General features: G+C 34.2%; 1 protein-coding gene across 1 annotated transcript; it reads right to left on the bottom strand.

The window, feature by feature from the left end:
• Positions 1 to 11132: 11132 nt before the first annotated feature.
• Positions 11133 to 13660, bottom strand: LOC130902987 (uncharacterized). Its single transcript, XM_057815272.1, has 6 exons — positions 13160 to 13660; positions 12600 to 12803; positions 12203 to 12511; positions 11821 to 12113; positions 11568 to 11739; positions 11133 to 11465 (listed from the first exon to the last, which is right to left on the bottom strand). The coding sequence occupies exons 1-6, from the start codon at positions 13440 to 13442 to the stop codon at positions 11293 to 11295; spliced, it is 1434 nt and encodes a 477-aa protein (XP_057671255.1). The 5' UTR covers positions 13443 to 13660; the 3' UTR covers positions 11133 to 11292.
• Between the last annotated feature and the right edge of the window lie 11252 nt (positions 13661 to 24912).

Genomic DNA, 24912 nt, shown 5'->3' on the forward strand with positions numbered 1-24912 from the left:
CAATCGTAAATGCGTGTTTCTTATTAGTAACTCGGCTAAATGACTTTTAGACGATAAAATTGCCGGGTGTTTTTTCTCAAAAGTAAATTTGGCATTAGTTAACCGTCCGCCAACTCGTAAAATGCCATCGCGGTCCAAAAACGGATTAAGACTAATAATTTTGCAGTCAGCGGCAGGTTTATTCTTGTTCAATTTGTTAATATCACGATGAAAGAATTCGCCTTGCGATAAGGCATATAGAAGGAACTTTTGTCAGTTTCGGTATCCTGTATCCTACTCATAAGGTTTAAATCCTCGTATTCGCGCATAAAATCGCCATATAATTTTTTCAAGCGTGCGTCCCCTTCTAATTTGCGTTCTAAAGACATAAATCGCTAACATTAAAGGTGAGCCGATCATTCGACTCACGGATCGATATTCCGCTAGAGAATACCGAAGACTCGCTAGGTGAGTGATGAGATACGACACTCTGTGCCGAGACTTCATGAGCCCTGGTGGGCTTAGGAAGCGCCGGAGGGGTTCGGGGAGCGGGAAGGTTATTACCTTCTTGACGATTAGCGTCAGGATTCATAATTGATTCAAAATAATCAAAATACGAATGCTTCTATACCTATACAATGAGGAAAGGTGAAAAAAATAAAAGCTGGTGGGAACACTCGATAGTAATAATGAATAGATAAAATCTGATACAATTCATATGTAGCACTAATGCGGTCTCATCTATTCCATAATTACACGTAAACAAAAAGCATCGAATCACTTTTGATAATGTTTCAAACAAAATTATATATATATATATATATATATATATATATATATATATATATATATATATATATATGTATATGTATATATGTATATATATATATATATATATATATATATATATATATATAAAATAGATATAAAAAGGAAGATGAATCTTGAGGTTTGAAGACAGTAAAGAAAGAGATATACACTGGGTTCATTTTAAAACCCTCCTCCGGTGAAATATGTGGTGCCATCAATAGCTGCTTTGTTTGGCTAGGTTAAGATAGATTACTAAACGTTTTGCCTTTGAATGCCCACTATGTTGTCTCTTTTCGGTGCTCTACTGCTCTATGATGCACCTTATTGGTCGTTCGAATCGTCATCTGCAAAGGAAACATCTTTTTCTACATCGGACCCACCTAAGATCAGGGCCCTCCATGATGCCCTTCTCCCATTAAAAGACTTGGAACTCGAACTGGTATATTTCCGAATGTAGACGTTTCAGCCGAACCAACAAAAAAGTATCGCTGTATAGTTTTATTCTAGAAACACTTCACATTTGAACACTAAATTGCTTTTTCATCGATACAAGGAAGAAAGACAAAAAGATAAAAGTTCGAGGAAAAACTACCAATGATGGATAGAAGAATCTGACAATTAATATTCAGCAATATTGCGACTTTCATGTTTCTAGAGGTTACCATTAGCAAAAAAGTTTTGTATTCGTCTTATGAGTTGAAACAAAATGATATCAGTTTTTTTTCAATGTGTCTAGAAAAGTTTTACTCTATAAAAGCTAGTTAGAAAATAAAAGGTTTTCAAATATCTAAGATTTGCGTCATCCGTTAGGAGTTCAGCAAACATGCGACGAGAGATGTTGATAAGAGCCGGGGAGCTAACATTAAAGGTGAGCCGATCATTCGACTCACGGATCGATATTCCGCTAGAGAATACCGAAGACTCGCTAGGTGAGTGATGAGATACGACACTCTGTGCCGAGACCTCATGAGCCCTGGTGGGCTTAGGAAGCGCCGGAGGCGCTTGATCGGTTTTGGATGTACGGCCTTTGGCCGAAGGTTTCTGGTCGCGTACATCGGAAACGTTTTTGTTCCGTTGGTTTTCCTTTTTGCCCCAGTATTGGATAAAATCTGATACAATTCATATGGAGCACTAATGCGGTCTCATCTATTCCATAATTACACGTAATCAAAAAGCATCGAATCACTTTTGATAATGTTTCAAACAAAATTATATATATACTAGCTGACCCGGCCACGCGTTGCTGTGGCTGAAGTTTTTGTTATATTACATTATAGTAAACAATCTAAGAGGAACGATAAAAGAACATCAGACACGGAGTCCACTATGCTTATTTACACAGATGGTATTTGAAAAAAAAAAATGGTGATCTCCTTATTTGACTTTCTACTACTATAACCCTTTAGTACAATGAAATTATTTACGAACAAAGACGAAAATGTTGATGGTGGTATACAAATTCACTGGATTGAGATTTGAAGGGGAAGTACGTTGAACACAATTAATTAAAATGTTCTTACACTTGATATTAAGCAGAAATCAATACAAAATAAAAATTTATCAGATTTATTATTTCCATTTAATTTTATAACAAATAAGTATATTACAGTATAATACAGTAAATAACATGTGACGCTTAAACATCATGAATGAGGTAGGCAAGGCAGACAGTCTTAAACTTTTAAACATTAATGTCTCTTTTTTTGAATTATAAATACTTTCAATTTCAATTTAATTTAACACCAATCGGTGCACAATGTTTTTGGTTAACCTGTCTTTAGCTAACACAAATAGATTCGACGGTTTCCCAACACGTGAACACGCAACATATAGTTGCCCATGAGAAAAACATGGATTTTCCAAATCTAAACCACAAATGGACATTGTTTGACCTTGAGATTTATTTATAGACATGGCGAAAGCTAAACGAATTGGAAACTGTAGCCTTTTGAAGGGTATGGTAGAATCTGATGGTATCATCGGAATACGTGGCAGCAAAACCACTTTTCCTTTAAACTTCCCAGCCAAAATGGTTGCTTCAAGAATGTTACCGGTGATCTTTTTGATGACCAAACGCGTACCGTTACATAATTGAGGCGGATTCAAATTACGGAGGAGAATAATAGGGGAACCAATCTTTAATCGAAGATTATGTGGTGGCATTCCAGGTATATCTAATGAATTTAAAAATTCAATCGGAAAATTTACACTTTCATTTTCATCAACAACAGTATCGATTGATTTAAAAGACATCAGATCGCCTGGTAACAACTGTTGTATCTGGAAGTTAATTTCGTCAACATCAACGTTTTTGGCTGCCAAAATCGCCCGTTGACTGAGCCATTCATGATTCAAATAATTATTCTGTATATCCGGGAAAATACTCTGAATCAATTCATTTTTATCCTGAACAACAGTGCAAAAATTGTCTGGTAGTTTAATGCATTGCGTATTTGGTTGCAGTTCTATTTTACCGTTCCCAATATCTAGTAGTTGTTCGGAAAATATTTGTGCTGATGGATCATTTTGCAATTGTACTCGCATATTTATGGTCAATCGAAGTGTTTCAACACTTCGCCATAAGAATGATTGTTTCAAACATGCATTAATCTCATCCGCGAAAGTTGAGCGAGGTATAACCGGTAAGGTCTGCCGGAAGTCACCAGACAAAAGTAAGATAACACCACCGAAAAGTCTATTATTGCTGTTTAAATCTTGCATAGTTCTGTTTAATGCTTCAAGTGAATATTTGTGTGCCATTGTGCACTCATCCCAAATTATTATAGAACTCTTTCGCAACACTGCAGCTATTCCACTATTCTTTTTGATGTTACACATTGCATCTGGTTTATTATGAACGTCCAATGGCAGCTTGAATGTTGAATGTGCTGTTCGCCCACCATCCAGTAAAGTAGCCGCAATGCCTGACGATGCTACTGCTAATGCGATTTTTTGTTGCGACCGTATTTTGGCAAGAATCAACGATATTAAAAATGTCTTACCGGTTCCACCGGGTGCATCCAAGAAAAAAAAACCGCCTTGTTCAGCAGCAACAGCCAGCATAATCCGATCATAAATAATTTTTTGTTCTGCTGTCAGTAATGGTTCACTGTTCATGATAATTGTTGCTAAACTTCCATGGTCATATTGCTTTTCTCGTTGTAAATCGGTATTGACTAAGTCGGTGGCTGGACGATTAGGTGATGGCATACCATAATGATTAAGTGGTAAATTTGAAATAAGAACACATAAATCCTCGATCAAGACCAATGCTTCATTGTACATCTCTGGTGTATAATCTATGTTTTGGCATTGATTTGTTTGTCTAATTCGGTGCAAGATGTCTTCTGTCATACAATTTTTATATTTTTCCCACAAAGTTTGTGCTTGCGAGGGATAACATGTCGTCAAAATAATTGCAAACAACTGACGAATGTTATTCGGTGTTGATGTCAACGCAGCATCAGCAAGCGTTAAGTCCCAATGGTTATCGTCTTCTAGCAATTGCAGTTCACGACATGCATCCTGGTATGTATTAAATACTCGACCATTAACTGTTCGTAAAAATTCAAAAGACGTTGGTCCGGGAACATTCACCAATAACAAACGTAAATAGAAGCACTCACGTTGCTTTGGATGTACCGTGTAAAGTCTCCCCAATGTCTTAGCTTTGAATATGCCTGTAATGGAAGGATGTGGTTTTCCTTGTTTCCGTGGCTCCCATTTTTTACTGGATTTGTTCCATGTGAAGTAACTTGGAACATCACCATACACCAATGTCTTCGCGAATTGGCCAAAAACATCAGGTTTTTGACACAATGTAAAAAATTCAGTTAGAGTCGTTTTCGGAGCTTCGAACGCTCTTTGGAGAACATTTTCTCCAGTAAAGTATACACGTTGACCGTTTTCAAGATGTATTGCCAGATGTTGGACAGCAGGATCTCTTTCGTGGATGGGAAAGCTGAGAATATGCCAAATAGCTTCATTGCTGCTAATGTATCTGCCCATTTGGTATCGTGCTATTTCGTCATTTTTATTTATGTTTTGTACTTCAAATATGGCCAAATCACTGCCTTTGTTTACATATTTACAAATATACTTAATTGATTTAACAGAACTGCAAAGCTCAACATTGATATGAGCTTTGTAAGTTTTTGAAAGTAGTGGTGAGTATGGTACCACCCACCCACTGATTATCAAACTCAACTTGATTTGGAAAGTTCGGCAGTCGCATTGTAAATGTGTGGCCACCATTCTTAGTACTTCTGCGGCGATACATTGGATAACCATCAATATCCGTGATCGTGTCATTCGTATGCGGCTTTGGGAAGTTTTTTTTACATTTTCCATTTTCCATGCACGGTGACGTCATGTTGAAAGCACCGCATGGCCCATGGATCATGTGTTTGGTGACAATATCAAATAATTCTTGATCAATTAATGGGTCTGGAATTTCGGCTGAAATTATTTGATCGATTTCTTCAGGACGGATTCTATCTTTAAGCCAAACCAAAATGTGGGCATGAGGCAAACCTCGCTTTTGCCACTCTATCGTATACAGCCAACAACGTGTGATACCAAAAATTGAATATTTAACAATAAAATCAATTAAGGATTTCAATTTTTGTTTAAACACCCGTGCAGTTAAATCATGACGATGAATGGCTTGTTGTCCTGGCAATAGTAAAGTTTGTATCTCTTCCCAATTCGGATTACATGTGAATGTAATAAATAAATCCGGTCGGCCGTAATGACGTACGTAAGTCATCGCATCTTGTATGTATTCCTGCATGTTCCGTGGGCTGCCGATGTAGCTTGAAGGTAAAATGAAAGCATTACCGATGTCATTGGGATTTAAATTTCCATCGATGTTTCCAGCAACAGCATCTCGTAAGTGAATATATTCTTCCGATCGTAGTTTCGCCTGGTTGAATCGAAGGAATCGCAAGCGTTCGCTTTCGACCTTAGCATACATATCAACAATGTATTGATGGAACAGCTGACGATATCGAAGGATATAATTGTCTTGATGTTGTCTAACCATTATTCGGTGTGCGTAGTAGTTCATTGAGCTAACTTTTTTATTTCTGTAATCACCTAAAAAAATAAAAAATAAAATGCAATACGAAATTAAAATCTATACATACAGTAAGAAAATAAATAGATAATTGTCAAATTTACCGGTATTTGGATCATACTGTTTGATATTGAGGTGATATTCATCTTGTCCTTGCCAAAATATTAATGGATATTGTAGTGCATCATATGAACGGTGTAGATCCGAAATCGTACTGACAGTGTTGTCTCGCCGTGTAATTTTTATAGATATTTCGTCAACTGGATCACCAACCATGATAACAGCAACCTCATCAACAGTTGGAGCGTTGAATCTACCAGCATGTTCACCTAATGGTACTTTGTCGGCTTTAATGACGATTTGATAATTGTCATTTTGCAGTCGTGGCGAAACTCTTTTGATCAATTGAATTAGTTGATTGTGATCTTCTAAAAAATTTTCCAATAATATCACAATTGCTCTTTCCTCTGCTTGTTCAATAAAATTATACAGGCACCGAGTCGTCACGCGCTCTTCACAATCGCCCATAAAATAAATTTGAAGAAATTTCGGATTGTTATCAGGCATTGGCATCAGTGATCCGATTTTATGGTACACCTGGCCTTGAATTTTGAATGAAGTTTCAAAATTACGTCCATCGGATGCACGATCGCAAATTTTAGTTGCCCCAAATGACGTCATTTGGAAGCAAGAATTAAATTTGCGTATCTTACGCAAAAATAATTTGGAATCATCTGAATTGCCAGTAAGAAGGGATAATAAAGGCTCCGGCGGAGCGGGTAGAGGTGACAGCACAACTTTTCCTGATGCGCAGCACATGCCGGCTGCTTCATTCCGAAATTTCAATGCCTGACAATATTGACATACTTTATCCATTCCACCGATAGCAATTTTTGAATGCGCTGAGTAGTTAATATCTGGTGCATATTCAAAGGCAAGCCGAACGAATGATGCACGTGTTAATGAGCGGCTGATCCGTTGCCTTTGTCGATCTAGTACTCGTACTGTAGCTATGTTTCGTTCTCGTGCCGCTCTTGTTCTCGTAATATTCTGTTGCAGACGTTCGTCACGCTGTTCTTGAGATTCTTGTGCACGACTTTCTGCAGTCCTGATTCTTTGAGCTGCATTTCTTGTTTCGATTTGTTCTGGTAATTGCTGAGCTCTTTCAACACGTTTGCGTCGTGCCTCTCTGGTGCACGCGTTGTTGAGGTTAGATTTTTTCGGTGGCATTTGACTGAAAATAATAAATTAATCGTTTAGATATGAGAAAAAAAAATTGAAAATCATTCTAATTAAGTTTTATAATTATGTGATAATACTGACATGTACATATTTAAATTATAGAGTTTAAATAATAATTTCAATAAGAATTGAAATACTAATTTAATCGTTTAAATATAAGAAAAAAAATCTGAAAAACTTGTTATCATAGCACATTGAAATAATAAGTGCTAAATAATAGAGATTAAATAAAAACAATAAAAAAAAATATTTGTACAACTATTGAAAAAGTGTAGGAAATTGTGTATCATTTTTTCATTGACATTTTAATTAAATTTTATAATTATGTGATAATACTTACATACATATATTCAAATTAAATTATAAAGTTTTGATCAATGAAGCACAAATAAGTAAAAAGCAGGATTAATTTCACTGTATTATCTTCATTATAATATGAATTCAATTAACATTTCAGTCTAAGTAACACGTGGCCGGCTATGCTAACACCAAAAATTTAAAAAGTGGAAATAATTGAATTATGCGGTATTTCGTTCACTACAAAATAAATTTAATTAATTTTATAGCGTCAACAACACGTGGTAATTATGCTGTGAAAATGTAGCTTATATGACACGTTCGTAGATTTACCATAGCAGCGCCATCTATTGATTACTTACTCAACCCAGTCGAAAGGTATCGACATCTGTTAGAATCATTTGGAGTTAACAGATAATTTTGACTGTCAAATAATAACAGACGAATAATTAGCAATAAATTAAAATTGCGACTATAATTTGAGATTTAAACTATCCTATCTCTCAAGTTGGATCGAACTGCACATGGTGTGCAAATTTTATTATAATCGGTTAAGTGGTTAGGAGTCCATTGAGGACTCCTCAATGAAGAGTGAAATTAATGCAAGATATATATATATATATATATATATATATATATATATATATATATATCTTGCATTAATTTCACTCTTCTTTCCGCTGTGTCATTCGTAACTCTCAATTTCTCAACAATCGTTTTCGCTCTCTGGTACTCTTCATTTTCACTGTGAGATGGATGCACCTCTTATATCTGGGGAGTGGTAGTGGACGGAAATGAGTGAGACACTTACACCTTCCTTGGACAGTATATAAACGGCCCACATCGTTGGAAATTACATTTGCCTTCGACATATAATGTGGTCAAAAGGGAAGTTGAATCTTGAGGTTTGAAGCCAGTAAGAAAAGAGAAATACACTCGGTTCATTTTAAAACCCTCCTCCGGTAAAATATGTGGTGCCATCAACAGCTGCTTTGTTTGGCTAGGTTAAAATAGATTACTAAACGTTTTGCCTTTGAATGCCCACTATGTTGTCTCTTTTCGGTGCTCTACTGCTCTGTGATGCACCTTATTGGTCGTTCGAATCGTCATCTGCAAAGGAAACATCCTTTCCTACATCGGACCCACCTAAGATCAGGGCCCTCCATGATGCCCTTCTCCCATTAAAAGACTTCGAACTCGAACTGGCATATTTCCGAATGTAGACGTTTCTGCCGAACCAATAAAAAAGTATCGCTGTATAGTTTTATTCTAGAAACACTTCACATTTAAACACTAAATTGCTTTTTCATCGATACAAGTAAGAAAGACGAAAAGATAAAAGTTCGAGGAAAAACTACCAATGATGGATAGAAGAATCTGACAATTAATATTCAGCAATATTGCGACTTTCATGTCTCTAGAGGTTACCCTTAGCAAAAAAGTATTGTATTCGTCTTATGAGTTGAAACAAAATGATATCAGTTTTTTTTCAATGTGTCTAGAAAAGTTTTACTCTATAAAAGCTAGTTAGAAAATAAAAGGTTTTCAAATATCTAAGATTTGCGTCATCCGTTAGGAGTTCAGCAAACATGCGACGAGAGACGTTGATAAGAGCCGGGGAGCTAACATTAAAGATGAGCCGATCATTCGACTCACGGATCGATATTCCGCTAGAGAATACCGAAGACTCGCTAGGTGAGTGATGAGATACGACACTCTGTGCCGAGACCTCATGAGCCCTGGTGGGCTTAGGAAGCGCCGGAGGCGCTTGATCGGTTTTGGATGTACGGCCTTTGGCCGAAGGTTTCTGGTCGCGTACATCGGAAACGTTTTTGTTCCGTTGTTTTTCCTTTTTGCCATAATATTCACCGTGGGTTCGGGGAGCGGGAAGGTTATTACCTTCTTGACGATTAGCGTCAGGATTCATAATTGATTCAAAATAATCAAAATACGAATGCTTCTATACCTATACAATGAGGAAAGGTGAAAAAAATAAAAGCTGGTGGGAACACTCGATAGTAATAATGAATAGATGAAATCTGATACAATTCATATGGAGCACTAATGCGGTCTCATCTATTCCACGTATTACACGTAAACAAAAAGCATCGAATCACTTTTGATAATGTTTCAAACAAAATATATATATATATATATATATATATATATATATATATATATATATATATATATATATATTTGGGTGGCCCTTATTTTTGAAGGTGACTTGCTACCTCCTAAAATAGTTCTATGGTATAAAAAAATTTCAGCTCAATTGATCAACATTAACACGTGCCTCAATGCATGTTTAATTGTTTCTGTAAAACCAACGTGCGCGGCAGGAGAACGCCGACAACCGCTCGTTGCAGCGCGCCGCGTAACGAGTGTCGTGGTGTTACGCTTATCGGCCAGAATCGTACTTTCTTCTATTTACAACCTTTTAAAAAATTTCATGCTAGTTTCATATTTTATTCAAGGAATGCAATTCAATAATTTACATCAACGAACTTTTTTTACAATCGGGGTATTTTTGTCGGTAGTCCGACACTATTTTGAGAATATACTGTTTCTGTTCCTCGTTAGTGCTTAATTGTTCGTTATAATCTTGCATTAATTTCACTCTTCTTTCCGCTGTGTCATTCGTAACTCTCAATTTCTCAACAATCGTTTTCGCTCTCTGGTACTCTTCATTTTCACTGCGAGATGGCTGCACCTCTTATATCTGGGGAGTAGTAGTGGACAGAAACGAGTGAGACACTTACACCTTAACGGCGGGAGTAAATATGACTCTCTGATATTTGCTCCATCCCCCTTTTAAAGTCGCCTGGAGTAAACTCACCCTTTCTGACTCCATCTCGTAGTCCACCCCGTAATTTACCTATTTCGAGGTTTAAAGCGCATGCAAAAGATATGTGCTCTTTATGTGTAGACTGAGTGGTAGTTATGGGCACATCTCTGAATACATAGGCTGTCATTTCCTCAAGCTCACTCATATCAGTGATACAGTTTCTAAAACCAGGTGATAGAATTTCATGTATAAATCTTACCAAATCTTCCTGTTGTTCTTTATTAAGATGAGCCCAAAACAAATTTCCATCCTTCTTACACTTTGAAAAGGAGGTCATATAATAACACCCCATGTCAGGGTGTGCCCCGTACACTATCTCGCCAGCTTTTGGCAATTTTCTTGGGGCGATAGTTCTAACAGATCCGCCTGATATTGTGCTTTTTGACGAAGCGGTAGATGGAGGAAGACCCTGAGTGAAGTCCTCTCTAACTACATCTTCTGGAGTGGAGCAGGGAGATTGGCACTGAGAATCTGCGAACAAATGCATCTGCCCTAATTTCTCTCTAGGGGGTGTAATAGGTGTGGATTTACAATTCTTTTTTTGTTTGTCATACTTATCGTAAACAAGGGGGGTCCATGTTCTCGTTGCCAAATCTTTGTTGTTGCCCGACTAGAATTTTGGGAGGGGTTCAGCTAGGGCCCTCACGAGGCTAGCCACACTGCCTCGTGGGGACCTCATGATGCTGCCTCATAGGGCGCACAAAGGGTATATAACGCCTTGCCTCATTCGTGCATCATTATGTATACCGCATGTGGACCTCATAAGGAAAATTAACTGTTACCCTATTTGAAAATTTTCAGGGAAATTAACCGAATTTCATTGGCAACATTAAAAATAATGTATTTTAAAATATATATAGATATATCAATTACAAACAATACATTCATAGTCATTACAATCTTAAAATACAATAAGTAATAAAGAACTATTTTTTAAATCAAACTTTCAGAATACAATATAATGCACGGGATAAACTACATAATGTATATTTTACTTTATATAAAAAAGTTACGCAATTAAGAATACTAATCTGAAATACTAGTCTAAATGCTCATTGTCTATTTCACTATTAGCTTCAGCAGGTTTCTTGGAACGAGCAGTTCGTCCACCGTCCCAGTCTTTACAATTATGTAGAGCTGAAGCCATAGCATCAAGAATATTTTGGTCTGGGACATCTTCGCCTGGTTTCGAAAAAACTTTTCTGAGCGTCGCTAAAAAGAAAACATTAATTTAGGACAATTATAAATATTAAATACAATATTTATTAATTATTTGTATTCATTTTGTGAAACTTGAACATTAATTTCACTAACCTTTTATAACTTTAAAAAGACATGTATCCTTGAATACATGTGATTTTTTTTTTGAAGTCTTAACTGGAGCGAACATGAGACCTACATCGCGAGATATACAATATCTTAATAATTCGCCAAAATTCCTAGTTATGGGTAAGCGTCTATTGACTTTTTGAAGTAATTTCCGAACCTAAACGTATAATTCAATATTCGGTAAGTATTCAAATCGTTAATATTATAATAAAAACTTTTTTTAAACATGAATACTTACGAATTTTTTTTGAAAATTCTTATCTTTTTCAAGTTTTTCATCGAACTGATCAAAATCTATTTTTGTTTTACATGGAAGTTTTATTTCAGCATTTTCATCATCACTATCGACTTCAATATCTGTGTTATTGATATTATTCTTTGTTAATTGATGCTGAATCTCAATAATTTTTCCACTTAACTGTCCAATTTGTAAAGATAATGAATTATATTGACTATTGAGTTTAGTGAATTTCTCCGATATTTCATTTGAAAAAGTCTTAAAGCGGGCATCAATCATACGATATAACTTTTCTGTAACATAAGAAAAGAATATACTTCGTTTCCCAAATGTTGATAATTATAATTAATAATGCGGTTTCTATTCATCTTTCAATACCTACCAAATTGGTCACCTTCGATTTTTTCAATTGAATGTTGGTTTGTTGACGAGCATAATAATACTGGTTGACAATTCTTATCTAGCTTTTCCATTACATTAGGTGTTTGTGGATTATTTTCATCAATTTTTAAATTCGAATCAGATGTACTGGACGAAGATATGCGAGATCTTTTGATATTTTTTCTGGTAATGATTTTCTTTTTTTTTGATCTAGATGCATCGTAACAATGTTCTTCGTCTGAGTCTGTGGAAGAATAATATCTATCTTGTTTATCTTCTTCTGTTGGTAACTTTTGCGATGATGGCTGAGCTAAAAATTTAAAATATATCATCACCTTTTCGTACTTACAAATATATGTTTTCCAAGTAACAAAATCTATATTTTCATCATAAATTACCTCTATTCACACGTGTTTTTTCACCTAAATCGATGTTGATTTCATTTAACATCTTCAAAGATTCATCTCTGAATGTTTTTCTATTTTTAAAAAAATGCACATCATTAGCAGCCTTTACTTTAGCTGTCTCTTCATTTTGTGTAGAATAAGCAAATGGCTTATATTCCAATTGGATAGCCAATTCATTAGCTTCTTCAAACGTTCCTGAATATTAGAATAATGTACTTAATAAAAAAAATCAATAAAAAATGATAACTGAAAAAAATAGAATTTTAGAACAAAGGAGTTTTTTTGTAATTGTTGCGAAAAAGTTTTTTTTCATTTAAATAATAATTACAGTATTGAAAACTATTTTTTATCACTAAAAATAATATAGTAATCATAATATCATGTTAGACATTGACATTAAAAGTTTTTTTAAGCTAGAAATATTTTTTTAATTGAGGTTGTTAGAAAAATGAATCCAACACAAGAAACATACCTTTGTTCTATTTATCTTATTTTCTCAGAGTATATAAATTCGAGATGAAATTAATCAATCGAATAATTTCACAACTTACGAGCTCTTCCTCGGATGTCTACTGAATAAACTGGCCAATCATTTATCGGTTGTTCACAATTCTGTACCATTTTTGATAACGTATCCGATCGCTTTACATCGTATGGTGGAGGCATAAATTTGCACTTGATTGTGTCTGTTTTTTCATCATAAAAAATCCAAGACGATGGCACTATGTCAATATCTTTTTTTTTTTTCTTACCAACAAAAACAACTAGTCTATACTTATAATCTGCAACCACTTCTGATACATCATCATTTGATGTACTATTATCAGTACTCATGGTGATTATTTTTCGAGAATATATCAACTATTTTAATTATATCACTATTTATTAACCTACAATAATTATATGGTTAAGAGTATACACGAACGACTGAACACGATTCAGAAATTAAACTGATTCTTACTGTTGACGCGTAGAAAAGATTTCTATACTGATTACCATCCACTTGAAAATATAAACATAAACAATACTCTTCGTAGAATAGATGTTTGTATAAGATTATGAGACTTAAAGTTTAAAGCCGTCAATACAAACGGCAGATTGTACCATATAAAACATTCTTATTTTTCACTTTTACATATGAAGTAGTGGTATCACATATATTTTTTCTTTATGTTCATCACTTAAATTTAGACAAACCATTTTTTTATCCACATCTATAATTTTACACGTCACAATATTCTCATTATTTGCAGAGACATTAAACATTTGTAGAAATTTAGCATTACATGGATATGTAAAAAGAGGTTTTCTTTTTCTTAGGATTTTACCACACATTTCAATAGTACTTATATCACCACGTGGAGGAATGTATATATCATTTATTTGTAAAATTTTTTGATTTGTCAGTAATATGGTGTTATTTGGCTCTTTTGTAGTTAGTAACACTCCTTTAAATTCAAGCTGTTTTATGGTAGTTCGACCTGATGAATCTGGTTTCAGTTGTCTTTTTATAACAACATTCGGAGGTATACCTGTTGGTTCATTCCAAACGTAAAAAATTTCATTGAATCTCCGACACAACTGTGAAAGAGGATTATTGCCATTTCTAATAAGTTTTTTCATTTTACCTAGAGCATTTTCAAATGGATACGAAGATATTTCATATAGAGGACAATTAAAATATGCTACATCATCGGCTAAATGATAAAGATTATGAACATTTCCTATAACAAATTCAGGTTTATATATAGCTGGTGCTATAGTGACAAATAATGTTAGAAAATGTTTTGCGGATGGCCATTGCACCATAGCTAACTGTTTAGAAAATAGAATTCTGCATGCTACATGTAATAACATGAAATGTTTAAATACTTCATCTTTTAAAACTTTTTTAAAAATGACTGGCCCTGCATATAGCAATAAAAATTGAAATTCGGTGGCTTTGAATTTATGAAATTCTGTTAAAGATCTCGTAGCCCTCTGGAATTCATTAGGCACTTTTATTTTCGATAACATATCAGTCAATAGTGACTTAAACCTGCTACTAAGTTTAAGTTCTCTGACGTCACCGTCTATCCAACATCCCAACAATTTTTTCATTATTCCAAGGAAAAGCAGATGCATGGAATCTAATGGAAATTGCTTGACTAAATCAATTTCCGGGTATATACGAAGTAGAGGTGATACACCTTGATGATGACCTGGAGTAGATTGATTCCTGAAAGACTCATTTGTTCTTAATTCCCCACATATTGGATAAATTCTTCTATTCATGTATTGTTGACCTTTTATTAAGCATCTTTCACACGCCCAGTATCCACCATGACCTACGATGCACTTTAAAAAAGAGCGAGCAGGAGTATCACAAATAAATGCTTTTACAGATACAATGAATTTGCGATTATCTATAATAATTCCTGTTTGCATTAAACTATTGAGTTCTTCTATAAATTTATCTAAATATCTCTGAACACTTTGTGGCTTCTGATCTCCACAATATACAGCAACAGGAAATGGTTTGTAAATGTTTGGATCATGATGGATTTTACAGAGTATTGGCCATAGCTGTTTTTTACTGGACTTAAACAAAGGTAAACCATCAACATTGAAAATCAGTTCTATGTTATTTAGCTCATGAATACTTGGGTTTAATTGAATTCTTATAGTTTTCTCTATGCCAAAGTATACAAACTTGCCAATATTATCAAAAACTTCAATATTATAATTTTCTGACGTAGTATACAAGAAAGTTTTTGCACATCTTGGTAGAGTAGGATAAGATCTTCTTCTTAAAATAGCTAATAATGATTCTAAACGACTATGAGGTATAGGCGGATTCATTAAAGCCCACTTGCGAATGTCTTCTACATCATAAACCGATTGATCAGTATCATCTACTTCTTCATCTATTGCATCATGAGTCTCGTTTTCTAGTTCATCGTCTGAGCTAACATCATGAAATAATAACAAATCGTCAAATTCTTCATGATTAACATCATCTCTATCATGACTTTCTTCATTCATCTCTTCTTCTACCACAGCTGATATTTCATCACTTATTGCTTCTTGCTCATAATTTTGCACTAATTCCAATTCCACTTCAGCATTTGAATTGGAAGCACTATGATCTTCTAGATTGGAATTCAAACTATTATCACTTGCTGTATTGTTGAATGACTCATTAATATCTGGTAATTGATTCTCAATGTTTTCTAAAACGTCTTCATTGCCAGAAGGCATCAAATTTTCTTGGTTGGAATTTGCTGACAGTAATTCTTGTCGAATTCGCCTGAATCTTTCTGCTCTCAAACGCCTAAGCTCGCGTTGTCTAAAATAATTATTCATGATGTTATGTCAATATTTACTTCAATAAATAATAATTTTCAACAATAATCAAACTGAAATTATTTACACTGGTAAAGATTAATGTAAATTTGTAACTGCTTATGAAAATATATATTTGTCTATATGTACTATGTACACTATGTGTACCTGAGCATGCGCAATACGATGTACATAAACGATATACTTTATGCAATACGTTCTAAAATATTGCAATTTCGTAAGGTAAAATCCGATAAGACAACGATTAACAATTATTACAATTCATGAACAATTGTACTATTAACAATTAGTAGTAGTAGTAGTAGTAGTAAAGTAACAATTGTGACAAGTTTAATTTTACCAAAAATAGTATATTTGATATTTGTCAAATCGAGCCCTCATGGGGTAGACGAGGGGATTGCCCATCTCTTTAAAATACCATATATGTGTTAGGTTTACCCTATAATATCCTTATGGGAAACTCATACGGCATACCTCACTTCAATATTTATAATTTTTTCCGTGAGGTGCTCATGAGGAAGTTGCGGGGAAATCCCTCAATCGGCATGCCCCCCATTTGCCACATGAGGCCCACACGCTATATAAGGCATGCCCCCTCATAAATTCTAGTCGGGTGGTTTTAAATTCTTTCAGTTTTTCTTGGTCATTACAAACAGCGTACCCTAGGTCAATAGCGTACTTAAGGACGGCTCCATAAGTTAAAAATATAGCAACAAAAAATACTAGCCTCAAGGGTTTTCAATGCTCTTTACGAATATCATTGTAAAAAATTTTCTCTCCCTTTTGTTCATGAAAAATTAAATAACAGTAGTTGCTGGCAGCAGTGTGGAATCAATTTTTTTTTTAAACAAGGAGTGGAGTTTTTATTACTTTTCGTAGACCAATCGAATGCTCGTAATTTTCTCTTTCGATTGGTATTTTTCTTTTTCGAATAGCATTAATCGTAGCGCTAAGAATAAATAATCAATTTTTACGTGCTAATAGATGTATGACCGAACATAGGTTTGCGCGCATGCGCTTATTAAATATCCGGCCAGTGTACAATATACTCGTTTTGAGGTTGGCGGCTCTGCGCGAATTCATATCATATAGTTGATGCTGCTGATGTGAATGTAAACAAAAGCTTGTTACAAACATAATGATGAAATTTTCTTGGAGACGAGGTAGTGGTGTTTTGTGAAATATTAATTAAACTTGTAGTATTTTCATCAAAGATTATACAAGTTGTGAAAAAAAAGTAACAAGTGGCACTCGCTATGAGAGCTTTACAGTAAGGCAGAGGTACATACATCCTCTTTGAGAGATTTATCCTCATAATTTGAATACATATCAAGGGCCACCAAATGGTGACTTGCTGTTTGTTGACCAAAACTATGCAATTGAAAGGCAGAAAGGTATGTTTTGAATTATATTTTTATATGAATTTGATTTTAAATGCAACTATTTGAATACGTATTGTAGTGCCTTCAATTGCTGGAAGTTACAGTTGCTCAGCATTCCAAAAACAGCTGAACTCAAAACAGTATTCGTAAGCACACCGAAAAAAAAAGAATTTTTTTATCTGCTCAAAACCTGTCAATGCTATTGGCCAATCAGACTGATGCAAATCTAGAGGCAAGGAGAAAAGATCACATAGCACATTATTTTTTGAGATTAGCGTATTCTTTGAAAGTCAATATCCAACAGCATTTTATGAATTGGGAAGTAGAAATTTTTCAAAATGAGATTTAATTCATTCAACAAAGTCAGCATAGCTCAATTATTGATACAAAGTGGATTTGACAATTCTCAAGTAAGTCAATGAACATATTTCAATGTAGAATGTCGTTGATAAAAGAATTTATATTGAAATGAGATTTTGTTTCAGGATCACAAGAGTTTAAAGATGCAAACCAAGAAACTTGTATAATTCAACTGTAATTGAAAAAAAGTAGATTTGTGTAATTTGGATTTCTATGAATTACCTTTTTCTGAAGTTTTTGATTTGTTATCTGATCACAAAGTATATGTTCACAAAGGAATTGCAATTTATTCCTCAAACCACGAAATCTTATCATATATATTGAATGTACACGCTTGAACATTTATAGTACAAAAATTTTAGCGACCAGTATGCTTATACACGTTTGTTCATAGAAGCAATAAAAAAATATCTGCTTCAGTTGAACGTCCTTAACGTAATATATGCATGAAGATTTATAATAAATTTTACAATCGCATTCTTCGAATTATACCGACATGTGAGATTTGAATAGTTTCAAAAAATTCTATATTGTGAAACCCATAAGTTTAATTTCTCGAATTAAGTGAAAAGCAGCGCTAATTGTTGTCCAAATAGTTTTTATCTACTTATTGAAATCATTCAAGATTAATTGCATTCGTCGACAAGAACTTGCAATTTACAACTTACAGAGTCTAGCAAGATATTTCTGTACGAAATTTAATTTTCCGAAATCACATAAATCATTGTACATATTTTTAAGTCATCTGGCAATGTTTTTATAAATGACGATTCCAGCTTTGAATCGTATAAGACTTCATAAACGCCTGTGCCTCGATCGTAACAATAAGCAATATAATGCGCTATACCCCCTCTAACTGCAGGTTTAAGCACGACAAACCCAGCCAATATGAGTTTAACTTCCTGTATTAGTAACTGAACAGGTACATGCCTAGTTAACAGATTGTAATCCTCAAAAACTTTACTAATATCGATTGCTAAAAAAAAACCTAAAGTGGGTATGCCGAAAGCAGTTTGTTCGTTACGACGGCAACCCCTACAATTCAAAGCTTCTCCATTGAAAAGATCCATTATGCATAATGTTATCTGTACCACATCTTATGAAATTTGTTGCGTGCGCATCATTAACAATTAAAATGCGAAACTTGTCCAATCTTCTGTGGTTGCAAACATTACACCGAACAATTTCACCGCATGAAAATTGGTTTCGCAATAATGCAGATAAAAGTGTATTCACGGAGCTTTCGCAATTGTAGTAAGATAGCGCTTTGTCCTTCTGAAAATGTAAAAGAAGTAGACCTCGATTTTCATAGAATTGCTGCATGTTCATCGATCTATTTGAGTAACCAGCAATGCTTTCAAAAAATAATCCGTTATCTTTTATTTTGTCATCAAGGAAATCTTTGAAAAGAGGATTGTTTTCATAAGCAAAAATAAGTATTGAAATAGCGCTATCATAACCACAAGTATTTCCAAATATCACTTCACGATTATTTATTAGCACAGGCTCGTCGAGATGTCCATTTCTCAAATAAGCATGAAACTTGCCTTCATTTGTGCTACGGTTAAGATTGAAAATAGTGCGTTTATCTTTTAAATCGTTTTTCAATGCAGCCTTATTTACTTGCTTATCTGCTTCTGCGCTGTGTATTTTTGTTGACATTTTTTGTTCTGTGAGCTCTTCAAACTTACTATCAGCACTTGCTTCTTGTATTTCACTATGTGTTTGTGCGTTATTCACTTTAATTGAGATGGTTTTTTTCATGCCTTCTTTAGGCATGTTTTCTTCACACATGTTATTGCTTGTAGCCTGTTCAATATCGTAAACTAGCAAAGAAATCTCGGAATTCAGCTTCGAAACTTCTTGTTCAATTGTCCTCTTGTCTGCTTGATTTAAAATCTCCATTAGCTTACACCTAGCTAATTTAATTTGAGCATCAATAATGCGGCCGTGATACATGACGAATATGTGAGCTGCAAGAATACTTTTAAGATTGTACGTGTTGCGCAAATCCTTAAAATATGCTTCAACATCTGCTGATATAGCAACCTTATCCGAACTTCCAAAATATGTTCGCATCACGTTTGTCCACGCCGGAAACTGGCTGTACAAAAAAAAAAGAGATTATTTATCACTTCTGGGCAGCAGAAATCATTCTTGTTTTGATCAGTAACTTCTGTTTCATCTAACTTGACCAACCGAAGAGCCTCATCATATATAGATTTTACGTAATCTTTAACGATGTTGCTATCCATGTGTAATTTTATTTGAGCATCAGAATTGCACAGCTCTATTGGAATATCTTCATTTTTCTTTTCATCTTCTTTTTTTTTGAAATTTTTTCTTTTGTCTTTTCATCGTGTGCGTCTTTTTTCGACCCTGTGCCAAAGGTTTCAAACTTGTTCATGAACCATTCATATTTTTCATCACAGATTGATTTGTCTTCCATCGTTTTGCTTTCGCAAACAATAAAAGTTCCTAGTAATACTTCTCTTACATCTTGTAATGTTTCACATATAGAAGCCAGTGCTACTGATCTAGTTATGAAGTCGGTGAAAGTCTTATCGTTCTTCTCCTTAACAGCTTTCCAAGTTGTCGGTGTTTTTATAACATGCGCTCTGTCTAAACCTATGTGACACTTCAAAGGTGGAATGTCTTTTTCACCTTGCAAAATCAGTAAACTTGCTAATAAGTAGTACTTGTATGTGCAATCATTCAGAGTTTCACACAATGCATACAATAACGCTAATCCGTCATCGCATACACATCCTCTGGGTAAAAATGCCACGCGGCTTTTCCATTCATTCAACCATTGATTAATAACATTAGCATCGTGCCTTGAGCTAATCATTTGAAGTAACGGGGCGTAACATCCGTCCACAGTTGTCATCAGTTGATATAAATATACGTAAGCACTAGACTCTTCATTGATGGTAACTTTTTTAACCAAACTACCGGTAGCATCAAGTTTTATATCTAGATCCAGTGGTGCAAGCTCATTCCATAAAGTAATCTGATTATCAAACCAGTAAGAAGCTCTAAATGGTTTTGGGTAGACTTCCTTTATGAATTGGAATTCATCCATCATGTATATGAGGCATTTGATTGGGTCTGTCGGCCCAGAAATACGTAAATAGTTTCGTAATCCTTCAGCTTTGACAGTTCTCAAATTAGCAGCTGTAGGTATATCCGGGCGCTCTTCTTTATCAGAAAAACTCATCATATCATTTACCATTTCATCCTTGAAATGTTTAGCTCTCATATAGACCAATTTTTCACCAGCCTTTCTTCTGCGTGTACTAATGAAGGGTCTTTTGCTATGATGCAACAAAGCTGTAGTATCGTATGTAGAAATTTCAAACTGGATGCCATCTTCATCTTTAGCTGGCATTTCAACTTTCAATTTTTAGATTCGTTTGTTTCGGAAGGCAGACAAATTTTCTGCACTCGATTGAGTGTTATTAGCTTTAATGTCTTTTACTTTATTTAAACTAATATTTCAACTGTAAATAGTTTAACTCTCCGTTATCTAAATTAAATTTCACAGGCGGACACAAATGTTTTGAAAAACATAAAATAACATTTTATAATTGAAAAACCTACAGACTACTTTACCATGTTTTCAAATAACCTCTTATTTATATGTCGTGCTGAATTTTAGAATCATGATTCGAATACAGTTATTATCCAGAATTAGAATTTTTTAATGCCAAACAATATTTCAGTATGTACCACTATCTGTGCAGATCTTGCGTGCAACGGTCGAAGCTAGCAGAAGTCATCGAACAATTCGAGATTCCGGTCACGTTTGCAGGTTGAAACATGATCGAGTATTTTTGATTTGCGTTTACAAAAAAACGCGGATCGTGCATATATACTTATACATTCTTGGAGAAGGACAAAATTTAAGCGATTTCGTTTTTCAACTGTCGATTTGATTATTTGAAAAATGTTTTTATGGTTTTGTAAGTGTATATTATAAGCTGAACGAGTCCTATACGTTAACTCAGTGGGAAATTCACGGATTTTTTATTTAACGTTTTTACGAATAGGTTATAATGTATGCATTCACATCTTCTAATATAAAGAATATGAAAGGAACATGCATTGCACTTGTACTATGGGAGTATCGTGAGTAAGATGTAAATAAAGAACTTTATTCAAAAGTATTAAATCCACGTAAGGATCTCTAATCAGGTTGGATGTAATTGATGTGGTGATTATAATTATAAACATTTGTTATTTTTTATTTCAGAATTAAAGTTCTGTCACAATTATGAATCAAGAAAATAGGAGAGTAGGTCGACCTACAACAGTATCAACACTAGATTTATATGAGGCTTTAATCAAATATGAGATCTTTGATTCTAATCAATTGTTGAAGCCCGAAACAAATTAGGTGTGGAGTGATATAAAAAGTAAAGAAAAATTTACAATAACAATAAAAACATTATATTTGAATGTGCAAAAAAGTAGACTAGGTTTATTACGAAAACTAAAAGATTACTTCTTCAAAAACACAAATCATCAAATTCCTTCAACATCGAGACAAGATGTTGAAAAAAAAAACAGAATCTGCTGAAGATAAGAACATGTTGGATGATTTGCTTTCTTTATTATCTAGTGTGGAATTTGGAGGATTTATCGTTGAAACATGTGCTCGTAAATTTCACATAATTTATTGCTCACCTTTACAAAAACAAACATGGAAAGAAATTTTTACAAAATTGGACAACCCTCTAGTTTTAACAGTGAGTAAAGGTTACATGGAAAACGTGAAAATGTGTAATCATGAAACTGGAGATATTATTTTATATTCTCTGGTATTCTCTCTTGATGGTGATTGTATTCCTTTATTCCAAGTAGTGTCTGAAAAAACAGATAAATATTTTATTGAATACAGCATAAAAGAATGGTTACGATTAGAAATACATAGACCAAGTTCAGTCTTGATACCACCTTATAAGCCTGTGATAGAAGGTGCTACTAAAGCTTTTAACCGGTGCTCCTTAGATCATTATATGTATCATTTACTCAGGAAAAATGAAGGTATAGGCTACTGCCTTACAGGACTTTGTTTTCTACGATTTGATATCCTACCAATATTGTTGTATATAGAAAAATTGGATAAAGACGTCGTTATACAAAAATTTTATGCTAAATTCATGTTTCACTTGAGTCTCTCAGATGACTTAAAAACTTTCAATTCGGAAGTGCAAAAGTTATACGTTTTTATGCTGAGCAATCGTCGTAATAAGTACTTGATCGATGAGCGAAAAATTTTGGATATCAAGTTTCAAATGAACCCAAAGATTAATACCCTTTTTGAGGAATTTAATAGCATAAAAAATTATAAAAGCAATGCAGGTTTTAACATGAATGATGTTATCGACGCTAGTAGCAGCACTTCAACTTATAACTATATTAAAGAAATCGAATCCAAAGCCAAAGAACACTGCACTCCTTATACAGGTGATTTAAGATTGAGATCAAACACATGTCACATCGGAGAAAAACGAATAGTCGCTTTTACAAACTTTTTAAGTTACTTTCCTTTCTGGACGAATATTTATTCCAAGCCTGAATCAGTTGACAGCTTTACTCAGTTAAAAACTTCGAAAGAATACGATGAATTATTAAGCAATGACGACTGTTTTGGCGATTGTGTAAATTCTAACCGATCACTCAGTTCTAATCCTACTAATGTGACGCACAGTGTCGATTCTCAAGTGCCTAATGTATTAGATCACAGAATATCTGGATTCAAGGTTGATGACTTTGTAATTTCACATTCAAAATTAATACAAGAGAAACTACTGAAGACTTCAGAAACGATTAGTACTCTTAAAAAAAGGAAAGTCGACGACACAGTTCCTCAAGATAAGCAACCAAAGCTACAAAAGTTGGAAAAATCAAAGGAACCTGTAGAAAACTGAGATGGCAAAGCCGACGTGCAGAAAAAATCACGAAATGATTTGACTACAATTGATTTATCCTACGAAGCTTCTGAAACGAATCAGTTTCTCGAAAATTGTGAAGATCAAGGCATTTTCCAAAATACTACCGAAACTGATAAGTTTTACAGTAAGCATATCTATAAACAATTACAAAATTATATATATTTGCGATTTGTATTTAATATATACTTAATTTTTTTAATTACAGATTATGAAAGTTTGGAATCTTGCTTAAAGATTATCAACGATGATCACGATTACTTTACGATTTGTACGACTGCGAGCTTTGATCATACCAGTGAAAATATTTTGCAAATCAGCAATGATAATATAAATAGTGAAGTGCACGCAATCACATTCAAGAGTCCTGAAAGTACAATATCCTTTTCGAGCTCCACTTACATTAGTGATGGCAGAGAAGCGAGAAAAATCCATTCTACGACTGCCCAAAATATAACGCTCATATCAACGCCTACTTGTTTTGATAACGGAAGTGAATCGAAGACATTGGATTCGACTATTGCTAATAGTATATTGCCCATCTCAACATCTACACCAATTGTAAAAATAAAAACTGGGTTGGCAGAAACTATGAGAGCAAATAAGAAGTCAGAACTCAAAAACAAAAAAAAACAAAAAAAAAACATCCAAGTACTATAGACCATTCAGAGAAGTTAGAGAGTATTACAAGAAACAACGTAAACAAATGTACAAGAGCATTTTGATCGAAAATGGGCAGCGCAGAGTGTTCATTTACAAAAGAAAAAGATACGTTTATGAAAATACAAGTCCTTTTGATAGCATTATCGAAGTTTTGACAAGAGCAATCAGGTATAGTGATACCTTTAAACAAAATTGCCAAGAGTTTGTGAATGCGGATGGTAACAACTTTTTGAAAATGATTCTGGAGTATGCAGAGAAAAATAACCAACGCATGTTATATGAAAACAGATGCAGGTTATTATTGCAACACGGATTAATTAACCGTCATAATTTTATAACTCTTCGTACAGCGATTACCACCCTATTTCAAGAATTGATGGGAATCCTGTACAGCTTTACCGAAACATCTCGTTGTCAATATTGTAGATTAAATATTGACACAAATCACCACGTAAAGAAGATTACTTCGCAAGATCTGAACATATGTGATTTACAAAATCATATCAAACAGCCTAATACTACTTCAATTTGTCCTAAGTGTCAGAGGTGTATGACAAACAACGTAAAATTTCACCACTACTTAGCGATTGATTTATC

The sequence above is a fragment of the Diorhabda carinulata genome, chromosome Y, assembly GCF_026250575.1.
Source record: "Diorhabda carinulata isolate Delta chromosome Y, icDioCari1.1, whole genome shotgun sequence".
NCBI classification, from domain to species: Eukaryota; Metazoa; Arthropoda; class Insecta; order Coleoptera; family Chrysomelidae; genus Diorhabda; species Diorhabda carinulata.